Below are 13700 nucleotides of genomic sequence, written 5' to 3'. Positions count from 1 at the left end.
CTGGGGCTGTGGTTGTCGCTGTCGGAGGCGTCGGTCCAACTCGTCCCATAGATGCTCAATTGGGTTCAAATCCGGTGATATCGATGGCCAAGGAAGGACATTAATGTTGTTCTGTAGGAAAGCCGTTGTGAGACGTGCTGTGTGAGGCCTGGCGTTGTCATGTTGGAACACTGCGTTGGCGTTGGCCATAACTGGAACGATGTGTGGCCGGAGGATCTGGTCAATGTAGCCCTGTGCATTCAGGTTGCCCTGCACGTGGACCAGGTCAGTTCTGTCAGTGTGTGAGATGGCTGCCCACACCATGACACTACCCCCGCCGCCGAATCTGTCCACTTCCTGCACGCAGTTTGCCGCATAACGTTCACCACGACGCCTATACACGCGACATCTTCCATCATGACGTCGGAGCAGAAATCGGGACTCGTCACTGAACCACACCTGTCTCCATCGCAGTTGAGGCCATTGTCGATGAATCTGGCACCACTGCAGTCGGAGTCGACGGTGTTGTGGTGTTAAGATGACACCTCGAACTGGACGTCTGGCACGAATTCCTACCTCACGTAGGCGGTTCCGTATGGTCTGGTCGGATATCCTGCGCAAACCTGGTATTGCTGCGGCTGTGGAGGTGGCAGTAGTCAATCGTTCCCGAAGGTGGCGTACCCGGATGTAGCGGTCCTGCCCGGGGGTAGTGACCCGTGGTCGACCGGATCTAGGGAGGTCACGTGTTGATCCATGTTACTGGTAACGGTCCCACAGTCTGGAGATGGTGCTTGGGGACACATGGAATGCCCTGGCAACGGCCGTTCTGGATTCGCCTGCGTCTAGTCGGCCGATGGCATTGTTTCTCTGCGGTTCACTGAGACGTGGCATGTCCTGGATTGTCAACTGTCGGCCAGATACAGAGGCCAGGCAAGCGAACACCCTGCACTTTTATACTGTCGGTGTTCATGTTGCACGTGCAGACAACGCACGTGCAGTGGTGACATGGTTTGCACGTGGCTGCGTTTTTGCGAATATTCACATTTTGGAACTTTATTGTACAGTAGCTGCGTTTTATCGAATGTAACCGTGGGAATGTGTTTGGGACATGCAATGACCTTATATTCACAAAGCATGAACCGGTAGGAAACTTAAAATCGGAGTTATAACCCATTTGTACCCTTTTGCGTTTCTTTTTTTGAAGAGTATTTAATAAGATAATTATTTGTGTTATGCAATATGAAAGAAACAGATTATTTCAGGGCCAATTTCAAAAGATGTAATAAAAAAAAAACATTTCGGAATACCAATTTGTATAATTTGTCATTCTGGTGCTAATTAAGGTCAATATTATGTAAACAGTAACGTATTAATGGAACTAGTGTTAGCACATTGCTTCAACATTTAGCATTCCTCATTTTCTTTCTCAAGTTAAGAAGGTGACCAAACGTACAGTTTCAAAGTTTCAAATCTTTGTAACCGTTACTACAGGTCGAAAATTGTTTTGTCTTGTGAATTTAATTTTGTGGAATTATTCACTTAACTTCAGGTTTATTCGAGAATGAAGTGATCACTTATTAAGTTTATAAAATAATGTAAGTTTTAGAAACATATTGCTGTTAAAGTTTTGGTAATTAGTTTCATCATTGTAATTATTAAATATAGTATTAGCATTATGCTACATAGTGTTTATTAATGTTTCCGATAGATCTTTATTAATATTACGAGTAGATGAACTTGCAGGACACTGAATTCTACGATGAAGGAATCGCTATTATGGTGGGAACAAAATTGAAAAAAAAAAAAAGATGAGCATAGAATAAAATGTGTATTGTTTTTGATATAATTTACCAGGTTAGGAGTTTATAAATAAATTTAAATGCATACACTAAATTTTCAAAGATAACAAGAACACAAGCATGCACTAAAACATTAATTAATTTTTTTTAACAATCTTTATTATACAGGCATTGGCACTTATACATTTTTCCTTTTTTGTTAGGCTTCAACGAGAACTCGGTTCATTTTAAATTGGTAGGATAAAAGGTCACATAAATGAGAGGAAAGCAATGAATTCTACGTTGAAGGAATAGAAAAATTAGTCTAGCGTTGTGCGGTGGAGACAACATTGAAAACAAAATATAAATAGATGAGCATAGAATAAAATATGTATTGTTTTTGTTCTTATTTGACATGTATACTCCAGAATATATGTCCTGTAAACTTATTCTTGGACTTCCCCTCGTATTTGGCTCGTGTGTTCACGCTGTACATTCCTAGTCTAAAGATCGTAACGATTGGACATGATCTTTTTTTGTGCGTGTGTCACAGCACGTGCTTTTCATGTACATGACTGCTCACCTTGGGCGTCCTCTATTTTGTTGTTTCTGAATGGAAATGAAGTTTTCTACTGACGATATATGCGATTATTTGAGACTGATTGGATTTTAAGACGCAGAACGGAACAGAACTTTAATACAACTCAGGCCGTTACACAACGGCATATGAGGAACATATAATAAAAATATTTTACAATGACATTATTACATAGTCTGATCCTCTCTTATATACATTTTTAGCCGAGCAGTCAATTATTTATGTTTCCTTAAAAACTAATTTTGGTTTCTTAACTTTTTATCCATTTTTTTTTCATTACGTTTTACTCCAAATTGTCCATAGCCCGCCTTTAACGTCCTTCCCCTTCTCATTTTGGGTATACACCCTGAATATGTCAACATTGTAAACAAATTGTATCAACTATATAGTGATGTAATACATTCGGTATTTCTATTTGTAGCACTTGCAACAACCATATGGGATTGACATGAGCCAGTTTTTCAATTCAACCTCCAGGTTTGATATAGCTCTTTAATGTAATGATGTCAGAACAAATTTTCAAAAGATAGTTATTTATGAACATAGCAAATAGAACTGCCCGAATGCATTAACCCTGACTAACTCACATATTACATGGTATTAACACGATTATATCATTTTAATTCCATATACTACTACTACTACTACTACTACTACTACTACTACTACTACTACTACTACTACTACTACCGGTACTACTGCTACTGCTACTACTACTACTACTACTACTACTACTACTACTACTACTACTACTACTACTACTACTACTACTACTACTACTACTACTACTACCGGTACTACTACTACTACTACTACTACTACTACTATTACTATCACTACAATAATAATAATATACTACCAATATAACAATAAAATAATATTAATGATGATGATGATGAAAAAAAGAAAGAAAGAAATGTTTTATTTAACGACGCACTCAACACATTTTATTTACGGTTATATGGCGTCAGACATATGGTTAAGGACCACACAGATTTTGAGAGGAAACCCGCTGTCGCCACTACATGGGCTACTCTTCCGATTAGCAGCAAGGGATCTTTTATTTGCGCTTCCCACAGGCAGGATAGCACAAACCATGGCCTTTGTTGAACCAGTTATGGACCACTGGTCGGTGCAAGTGGTTTACACCTACCCATTGAGCCTTGCGGAGCACTCACTCAGGGTTTGGAGTCGGTATCTGGATTTAAAATCCCATGCCTCGACTGGGATCCGAACCCAGTACCTACCAGCCTGTAGACCGATGGCCTACCACGACGCCACCGAGGCCGGTGATGATGATGATGATGATACATCTCTATCGTATTTTCATGTTGGCAACCAAATAAAATATACGATTCAACTGTACCTCATCTTCCTGTTAAGTCTACCTAGGACAGAGATTAATGGTGTAGTGTCACAGACAAAAATCACTGTCGTCACACAGGATACTCTTAGCAATTTGATGTAAAGCCAGTTTGACACGCAATATCGTCTATTCCAGAGGTCGCATGAATCCCGTGTACGAGGGTGATCATTATACCATACCCGAGTCGCATCTCCAAGGATACAGGTAAATGTCACGTGATTATGGTTTTGTGATCCACTTCATCACTACAAACAATATGATAACAGTAAAGTGAAAAAACAAACAAAAACAATATCTAATTGAAATGATATAAAATACAATTATTTTATTTTAAATGAAATTGTTTTTGTGGTTTTATTTTTATTTATTTATTTTTATTTATTTATTTTTATTTATTTATTATTATTAATTTTTTTTATATCATTTATTATTTGATACTGTTTTGTATTTAATTAATTGTTATTCTTATTAAAGAAAATAAACCTGTTGTGTGAATCCGTAAGACTAGTGACCGCTTACATGACCAATATTTCGCCTGATTTTTTATTTTTCTAAAAACACACACTCAGTTTCTATTACTACTACTACCACTTCTACTACTACTACTACTACTACTACTATTACTACCACTACCACTACCACTACCACTACCACTGCTGCTACTACTACCACCATTATTATTATTATTATTGTTATTCTTGTTGTTGTTGTTGTTGTTATTATTATTATTAGTCCCAGTGAGCTGAAACCTCTTGAGGAATATGACGAACCCCCACAAGACTATTCGCCTGAACCACGGAAACGGTGAGCGTCATTTATTTAATCAGTAACTAGTAGCCAACTTCAATTGTTTGTTGTTATCGCTATCGCTTGTGTGGGGTTGCTATAAAACACACAATGACCCCAACCCTTCCGTGCTTATAAACTTTTAGTCCAGACTATAATGACGTCACACGCATACAGGTCTTGTGCTTATAAAAAATTTAAAGACTAGACTCGATACTAATAGTCTGAGACAGTAATGTCATGACAGCGCCATACAAATTGTATGCGTGTGACGTCACTTGAGATTGAGTCTGTAATAGAGTCTGAGACAGTAATGTCATGACAGCGCCATACAAATTGTATGCGTATGACGTCATTTGAGATTGAGTATGGGCTCTACAGGTTTTATAAGCACCAGGCCTGAGATTATTTCTTGTTTACCAGAATACACCCAGTCTTACAATTTTCGTCTCATATCATTTTTTGCCACTACAAATCTGACTGGTGTGTTTTCCATGGAGTTCCGTATAGGTATTTTGGACTTCTGTGAAATAGTTATATAAGTAAGACAACAACTTTAAGACTGAACAGTGTTACTGTTTGTAAAAACCTCTTAGGAGCTTACGGTAATTAGTTAATAAATACATTCCCTAAGCTGTGTTCACACTTTCACCACATGTGGGCGGGATTTAGCTCAGTCATTTGAGTGCTCGCTTGAGGTGCTTGTGTCGCAGGATCGAACCACCTCGGTGGATCCATTCAGCTGATTCTGGGGTTTTTTCTCTCGTTTCAACCAGTGCACCACAACTGGACAAAGGCCGTGGTATGTATTTTCCTGTCTGTGGGAAAGTACATATAAAATATCCCATGCTGCATTAGAAAACAAATAGCTGGTTTCCTCTGATGACTACGAGTCATAATGACTAAATGTTTGAAATCCAATAGCCAATGATTAATTAATCAATGTGCTCCAGTGGTGTCGTTAAACAAAACAAACACTTTTACAACTTCAACTGGTTTAACTATACTGATTTAACTTAACCACTTTGATTTATTTAAATTTATTTTCGTGCTTAAATCCAATTAAGGTTCAAGCACGTTGTCCTGGGCGCACACCTCAGCTATCTAGGCTGTCTGTCCAGGACAGTGGGTTAGTTGTTAGTGGTTAGTGAGAGAGAAGAGTGTGTAGTGGTCGTACACCTACCCATTGAGTCGTTAAAACGTGTTCTGGCTGGGAACCGGTACCGGATTGCGAACCCTGTACCTACCAGCTTTATATCCGATGGCTTAACACGACACCACCGAGGCCGGTGTTCAGTTAACAGTTATCCGCGCATTTCACAAGACGTCATGACGAGAATGGACTACTAGTGTGTGTTAGTCCGTTCCTAACGCACTTACTGCTTATTCTGACTATGACGTCACTGTCATCTCGCCTTATACTAGTTTATCTAAAACAATTTGCGTTCACACTTTAGCTATACCGGTATAGTAAAAAGACCGCGTTCACACTTATATTTTAAACTGGTTTAAACTAGTTTAAAGTGTAAGTGCGAAAGCAGTCCTAGACTTCAGATAGTAACCTATTATATTAGTATTCAGATATGAAGGCGTATATCGATTTATCTTGCAGTCACTTTATGTATTGTTAAGGTATGATGACTAGATAAATTTGCATATTGTCTGTCAGTGACCAGAAATATAGTTTTTTGGGACCGAACTACTTTTATACGAGTTATGATCAGCAGAAGAATGTTATATTGTAGAAAGTTACTTATATTTTACTTTCCAGTTGATTGTTTTGATTTCTAAAAAACATTTTGAAGGCGATTTTTATTTTTAAAATAAGAAATAAATTACTATTAATTACTATAAATTACTACTGTGAATTAAAACAGTTCATTTCATTATTTTTTCGTTTTATGTGGACTGCAGGATAAATAAAATAACTGGTTATTGTATTCCGATATCGGCTTTATCCTGTTTAGGTCGAATGGCGTATGCTGCTCGACAGAGCCTCGCAGCATTTGCCATTACAACCTGAGCAAGATAAAGCCGATATTTCAAAGAACCAGTTATTCTCTACATAATCGTCTGAGGTTTCACGGTAGTAAATATATTAATCATGTGACTCTGTTCATACTACTAAGTGAAAACAATTTAATAAGAACAAAGTTTGTTTTGTTTAACGACACCACTAGAGCACATTGATTTATTAATCATCGGCAATTGGGTGTCAAACATTTGTTAATTTTGACATATAGTCTTAGAGAGGAAACCCGCTACATTTTTCCATTAGTAGCAAGGTATCTTTTATATGCACTACCCCACATAAAGGATAGCACATACCACGGTCTTTGATATACCAGTCGTGGTGTACTGGCTGTCACAAGAAATAGCCCATTGGGCCCACCGACGGGGTTAATAAGAACAAAGCGATTACATTTATAACACAACAATAATTTGTTTTTATTTTATGTTCATTAATTCAAATACCCCATTTAATTTCAATCCATAAGCATTTTACAGTGCTCTTAGTGTATAGTTCCATATCGTCCGTATCACTTTGTATTTCCCATTCGGCCTCAAAATTAATTAAAAAAAAAAAAACGTTTCCGGGAACACGATCCTACCTAAAAATAATAGCCGACAATATATATATATATATATACTCTTCAAAAAAAGTAGGGGAACCTGAAATATTAATGTTAATATCAACTATTAGACCGAACATACGTTTTGACCACAGACATCCTAGTAAAGAACGTTCAGGTCTGTTTATCAAAACACCGAAACACATTCCATAGCTTGTACGTGCATCACACAGTTGCCCCGTATACGTGCGTGTGGTGTCATTCTCGATTTTAACAATTTCCAGGAAGGTTGATTAATCACTGTGGAACATTATTTATGTCAATCTTTTTCATTCTGTTGATCATACAGTTGTTATTGTTTTGGTTTTATTCATTTTTATTGTTTGAATTTGCGATTTACTGTTAAAAAAACCCCGTCAACTTTCAAATTTCACTTCTGACCCCAATGGTCCTTCAAGATCGTTGGTGGTTATAAAACCTACTGTGATACTGAACTACCTGTTGTAATATTTGCCCAATTAATTCACTATTATCATATAACCATTCCCCACAGCTAATATACCGTACAATTTTGGCAATTGTAAATTTTTATTAGAATCCCCCTACTTTTTTTGAAGAGTATATATATCACGTCACAACCCATTTATTAATTAGTATCCATACACACCGACATAATATATCTGAGTATTGTAGAGCATTAACAGGATACAGAATGTCTAAATTGCGATCTAAAACATCCCAAAATATTTATGTTCAGGCATAATATTATAATAATTTATTTAAATATTTAAGTTGGACCAAGGCGGACATGTTAACAAAGCAATGCTAACGTGTTTTACGCCTTATCTATGTTGTGTAGCCAGACTGAAACCGGGTAACAAATGAAGGTGATACGGGTTGGGGTTTTTTCCTTCCTGGTTAAGCAAAGCCATGCATGATTCAATCACGTGAACTCCGATCATATCATGTATCAATAATGCTGAAACCTGGTAACAATACTATGACTATCAGATGGATGTAGGGGGTAGTGTTAAAGTATTGATAAGATAAGTTTGTATTCTTAGCGGCATAGCGACAAAAATACCCCGAGTAACCCAGAGTTCAATTCAACGAGACAAAAACAATTCAGTGATTGTCGATATTGCAGTCTTAATGCCATTTATAACTAAAACATGCCAGTGGAAAGAAAAATGGTCTTCGGTTATTAACACAAACAGGTCTACGAAATATAAAAATAACAAGATATATATATATATATATATATATATATATATATATATATATATATATATATATATATATATATATTGTGCAAAACCAATTTGGGCATACCAATGTAAAATTAAAACTAAAGTTAAATGTTCTAAAGGCATGACTAGATCATCATTTGTTTACTTTAACGTATAAATTGCCGATCTAATAATGTAGTGAATAACGAATTATACTACTATTAATAAAAAAAATCAACGCTGTTACAAGATGAACATTTCATCTCTCTAGCTAAAGACAAAAAAGACCCCCACAACTCCTCCCCCCACAACCCCTCCCAGAATAAACCCAACCCAAAAGCCCTCCAATAGGTCTCACCAGGAAAGTAAGGTAGCGTTATTTTAATTGGTGTGGGTTTTGTTTGTTTGTTTTATTTTGTTTTGTTTAGGGGGGTGGGGTGGGGGATTATTATTGTTTTTAAATATCATTGGTGTAATCTATGTAAGAAAGAAATAAAAAAGCCCCCCAAAACAATCAAAACAAACAAAACAACAACAGCAACAAAACAAACAAACAAAAAATCGAACAACAATAACATTAGTATAACACCCCCCCCCCCCAAAAAAAAAACACACAAAAAAAACCCTCCCCCCCAACCCCACAACAAATAAACAAACAAAAAACCAACCAAACAAACCAAACAAACATCATATAACGCCCCCGTCTGCACGGCCCACCTTTACCAGACAACGGAACCATGGGAACGCCACTACAGCGATAGCGTTAAGAAAGGTGATTCCCCTTACAAGGCCCAGGTCCGGTTTCTAATGAACGTAATTATATATATGGCAGAATTACAATTTACAGGCCAAACAATATCTAAATATAGTATAGGGTCTATACCACCAAAGCAAATTCCATAGACGGCAATAGTAACATACATGTATGTGGCTAAAACTCCTACCTGCAGCGTATCAATCAACATATCCACCACGGTTATAAATAGTACCACCCCTTGCCCTTAAAGTGAATCAGAAAACAATGGATGTCAAGCTGTTCATTTCAGAGATAACGGGTAGCGTCTATGACTACCCTAGGTAGTTGCGCACACAATTTGAATTAAAAAAAATGTAAACAGGTACCCCATACATGTTTCAAGCACAAGGCTACTTGACACAGTAGTACTAGATGAAATAAAATTAAATACATTTTTTGCCCAGAATAAACCCAACACACTCACATTTATAATCAATCACAGGACTTGTGGTATTAACTACTTTATCAAACGTTCGGTGCACCTCGAACTTTGACCCAGCCGGAAGTTATTTGGTTTAGTACTACCTATAATTACTGTCATAAGGCTAACTGGTAGGGCCGTATCTAGGTGGGGGGGGGGGGGGGGGGTGTCAAAAAGGCAGTTCTTCGTCCCAGGAAAAATAAACATTAGAACTGCCATTTTAGTTTGAGAGTGCCCTTTTTTCCAGCATCGAATGCTCGGTTCACACTACCCACTGTCACGACGGACTTGGTCAACTCGACAGTGGCATTGCAATTTCCCCACTTACAAGTTATGACGGGTGCGCTCATATTAACAACTAATCAGTCATAGGAGTTGTATACGACTAGAATCGAGTTGTAAGATCGCTCAGACTAGCAACAGGACACGACTAGAATCGAGTTGTAAGATCGCTCAGACTAGCAACAGGACAGTCGTAAAGTCGTGAGATCGGCGAGTTGACCAACTCCGTCGTGGCAGTTCGTAGTCTGAGCATAGCATTATTGGCCGTGTCTTGAAATCTCCTATTATTTATTTTAAGATCACACCAACCGGCATGCCCCTCAGATGACGAAGACAGCGCTCTTGGAAGCATGGGAAAGCAGACGTCGCCCTATTGTAAACCAGAACATCGAGAGTGTGTACTACCTATATTATCACTAGAACTATTAGAACTCGCCCTATTGTACACTAAGAACATTGAGAGTGTGTATTACCTATATTATTACTTACAACTCGCCCTATTGTACACAGGAACATCTAGAGTGTGTATTACCTATATTATTACTGGAACTCGACCTATTGTACACCAGAACATCGAGAGTGTGCATTACCTATATTATTACTAGAACTCGACCTATTGTACACCAGAACATCTAGAGTGTGTATTACCTATATTATTGTAGCATATAGGTTAAATCCCTCAAGAGAGTGTATTACCTATATTATTACTTGAGCTCGCCCTATTGTACACCAGAACATCTAGAGTGTGTATTACCTATAATTACTAGAACTCGCCCTATTGTACACCGGAACATCAAAAGTGTGTATTACCTATATTATTACTAGAACTCGCCCTATTGTACAACAGAACATCTAGAGTGTGTATTACCTATATTATTACTAGAACTCGCCCTAGTGTACACCGGAACATCTAGAGTGTGTATTACCTATATTATTACTAGAACTCGCCCTATTGTACACCAGAACATCTAGAGTGTGTATTACCTATATTATTACTAGAACTCGCCCTATTGTACACCGGAACATCTAGAGTGTGTATTACCTATATTATTACTATAACTAGCCCTAGTGTACACCAGAACATCGAGAGTGTGTATTATATATATTATTACTAGAACTCGCCCTATTGTACACCAGAACATCGAGAGTGTGTATTACCTATATTATTACTAGAACTCGCCCTATTGTACACCGGAACATCTAGAGTGTGTATTACCTATATTATTGCTAGAACTCGCCCTATTGTATACCAGAACATCGAGAGAGTGTATTACCTATATTATTACTACAACTCGCCCTATTGTACACCAGAACATCGAGAGTGTGTATTATATATATTATTATTAGAACTCGCCCTAGTGTACACCAGAACTTCGAGAGAGTGTATTACCTGTATTATTACTAGAACTCGCCCTAGTGTACACCGGAACATCGAGCTTGTGTATTACCTATATTAGTACTTACAACTCGCCTTATTGTACGCGGGAACATCGAGAGTGTGTATTACCTATATTATTACTAGAACTCGCCCTATTGTATACCGAAACATCGAGAGTGTGTATTACCTATATTATTATTAGAACTCGACCTATTGTATACGGAAACATCGAAAGTGTGTATTACCTATATGATTACTAGAACTCGCCCAATTGTACACCGGAACATCTAGAGTGTGTATTACCTATATGATCACTAGAACTCGCCCAATTGTACACCGGAACATCGAGGGTGTGTATTACCTATATTATTACTATATCTCACCCTATTGTACACCGGAACATCGAGGGTGTATTACCTATATTATTACTATAACTCGCCCTATTGTACACCGGAACATCGAGGGTGTGTATTACCTATATTATTACTATAACTCGCCCTATTGTATACCAGAACATCTAGAGTGTATATTAGCTATATTATTATTAGAACGCTTATATATTGGCTGGAACGAGAAATAACCCAATAGGCTCACTGACAGGGATCGATTCTAGACCGACCGCATCAGGTGAAGGATTTACCACTGGACTATGGCCACGCCCCAAGATCCGAATGAGCTACAACACGACCATATTGAAAACCATATATGTAACGACGCACTTTGCGTCTACCTGAGCTGCCAGGGTTGAAGGATAAGTAGTTAGCAAAACCCTCACTATAGCGTAATAAGTCAAAAGTGTCGTGACTCAGAAATGTAACCAACAACAAAATGACCCCTACGCTAAACAAATAAGCACACTGCTTTCTAATTCCTTAATAAATTAATTGAAAATTTCATTTCTTCATAGTCTATACTAAATTGTGTTTTGTCTAAATATTAACTAAAAATAAGAACGACAACAGTACAAAATGATGATAAGCATGTTCCAGAATATTTTATTTTTTTATCTAAGTACTTAGAAAAAAGCAAATATTACATTGTAGACTTCGTCTTGGCATCAGTGATTTAAACGGCCACAGGTTTTCGCGTTTTATATCAGATGAACCTACTTGTGGTGTGGACATAATATTGCTGAAGATTCTGAACAGTTTATTGTTTATTGTCCTCTATACACTGAACTTCGTGACAGGATCATATTACGGAATAAACATCTTGATTACTATCCTGTCAGAAAATCTATTTTATTTGACACATGAAAAGGTGTTTATGTTCAAAGCAGTTCAGATTCATTATTGAAAGTAAACGGTTTGATGTGTAATGTAACGCCACACCCACCCACACCCACCCACACACACACACACACACACACACACACACACACACACACACACACAGTCGGTGGTAGGCAAACATATATAACTCAGGAACGACGAACGACCCTAACATTGTCAAAGAACTGGTTTTAAAATACTTCGTATCGTACAAAGTGGTAAAGCACCCGTTTGATGCACGGTCGGTTTGGGATCGATCCCCGGCGGTAGGCCAATCGGGTGTTTCTAGTTCCAGCCAGTGCACCACGAATGATCTATCAAAGGCCGTGGTATGTGCTATCCTGTCTGTGGGATGGTGCATATAAAAGATCCCTTGCTACTAATGGAAAAATGTAGAGGGTTTCCTCTCAAGACTATAATTCAAACTGACCAAATGTTTAACATCCAATAACCGATGATTAATAAATCAATATGTTCTAGTGGTGTCGTTAAACAAAAACAAAATTTAACTGTTAATAAAGTGTAATTTAACGGCAAAAAACTGTAATAGTCGACAATTTCTGGTTTATTTTTAAGAAAACCGAAGAATTCTCTACAACCACCGGAAGCATCATCCTCTCCTACAACAACAACAAAGCGCCTGGATGACGATGCTAAAGATTTTGGGAACTCTGAGAATCGGACGTCACCACCTGATAACCCAGAACAAACCGAGTATGTACTAAACTGTATTAATTGTTGGTAAAAAGGTGTTATTGGTAGTAACGACAACATCCATTTGTTTCACTTTCTTATCTTTGACGAGGGATCTGGCAGTGGTCAGAACCTACGCCCAAGAAAAGACGTTGTCTTAGTGACCTGGGCCCGTGCCCATAAAACCTTTAGAGTCTAGACTCGAGACTCCAATAGAGTCTGAGACAGTAATGTCATGACAACGCCATACAAAGAGTATGCGTGTGAGGTCATTAAAGATTGAGTCCGGATTCTAAAATACCAGTCGTGGTGCTCTAGCTGGGACAGTGGAAAGCCCAATGGGTTACCCGGAGGGTTGGATACTACGATCACATGCCTCGAGTGAGCGTTCTTTCCCTGACCTATATTCCACCCCTACGAAACGCTCGCTAGCCATATTTTAAATACGATAAGGCGAATACCAGTCAAATTATGAGCGGAAAGGAAAGGAATATTTTGGGCGCGTTATTTAAACTCAGCGCCAAGTAGCAAGTCCCTAAACAACGTTCTG

The 13700-nt window shown here is 38.0% G+C and overlaps 1 protein-coding gene across 1 annotated transcript in view; it reads left to right on the top strand.

Annotated features, from left to right (window-relative positions):
* Positions 1–3863: 3863 nt before the first annotated feature.
* LOC121383678 (chitin synthase chs-2-like) overlaps positions 3864–13700 on the top strand; it is a 33765-nt gene continuing 23928 nt past the window's right edge. Inside the window, exons 1-4 of the mRNA XM_041513770.1 lie at positions 3864–3925; positions 4454–4525; positions 10107–10202; positions 13034–13171. Coding sequence (XP_041369704.1) covers positions 3864–3925; positions 4454–4525; positions 10107–10202; positions 13034–13171 — 368 coding nt within the window. The remainder of the gene's footprint in view (positions 3926–4453; positions 4526–10106; positions 10203–13033; positions 13172–13700) is intronic.

The sequence above is a fragment of the Gigantopelta aegis genome, chromosome 10 (genome assembly GCF_016097555.1).
Source record: "Gigantopelta aegis isolate Gae_Host chromosome 10, Gae_host_genome, whole genome shotgun sequence".
NCBI classification, from domain to species: Eukaryota; Metazoa; Mollusca; class Gastropoda; order Neomphalida; family Peltospiridae; genus Gigantopelta; species Gigantopelta aegis.
This window is presented reverse-complemented; position numbering and strand designations above follow the sequence as displayed.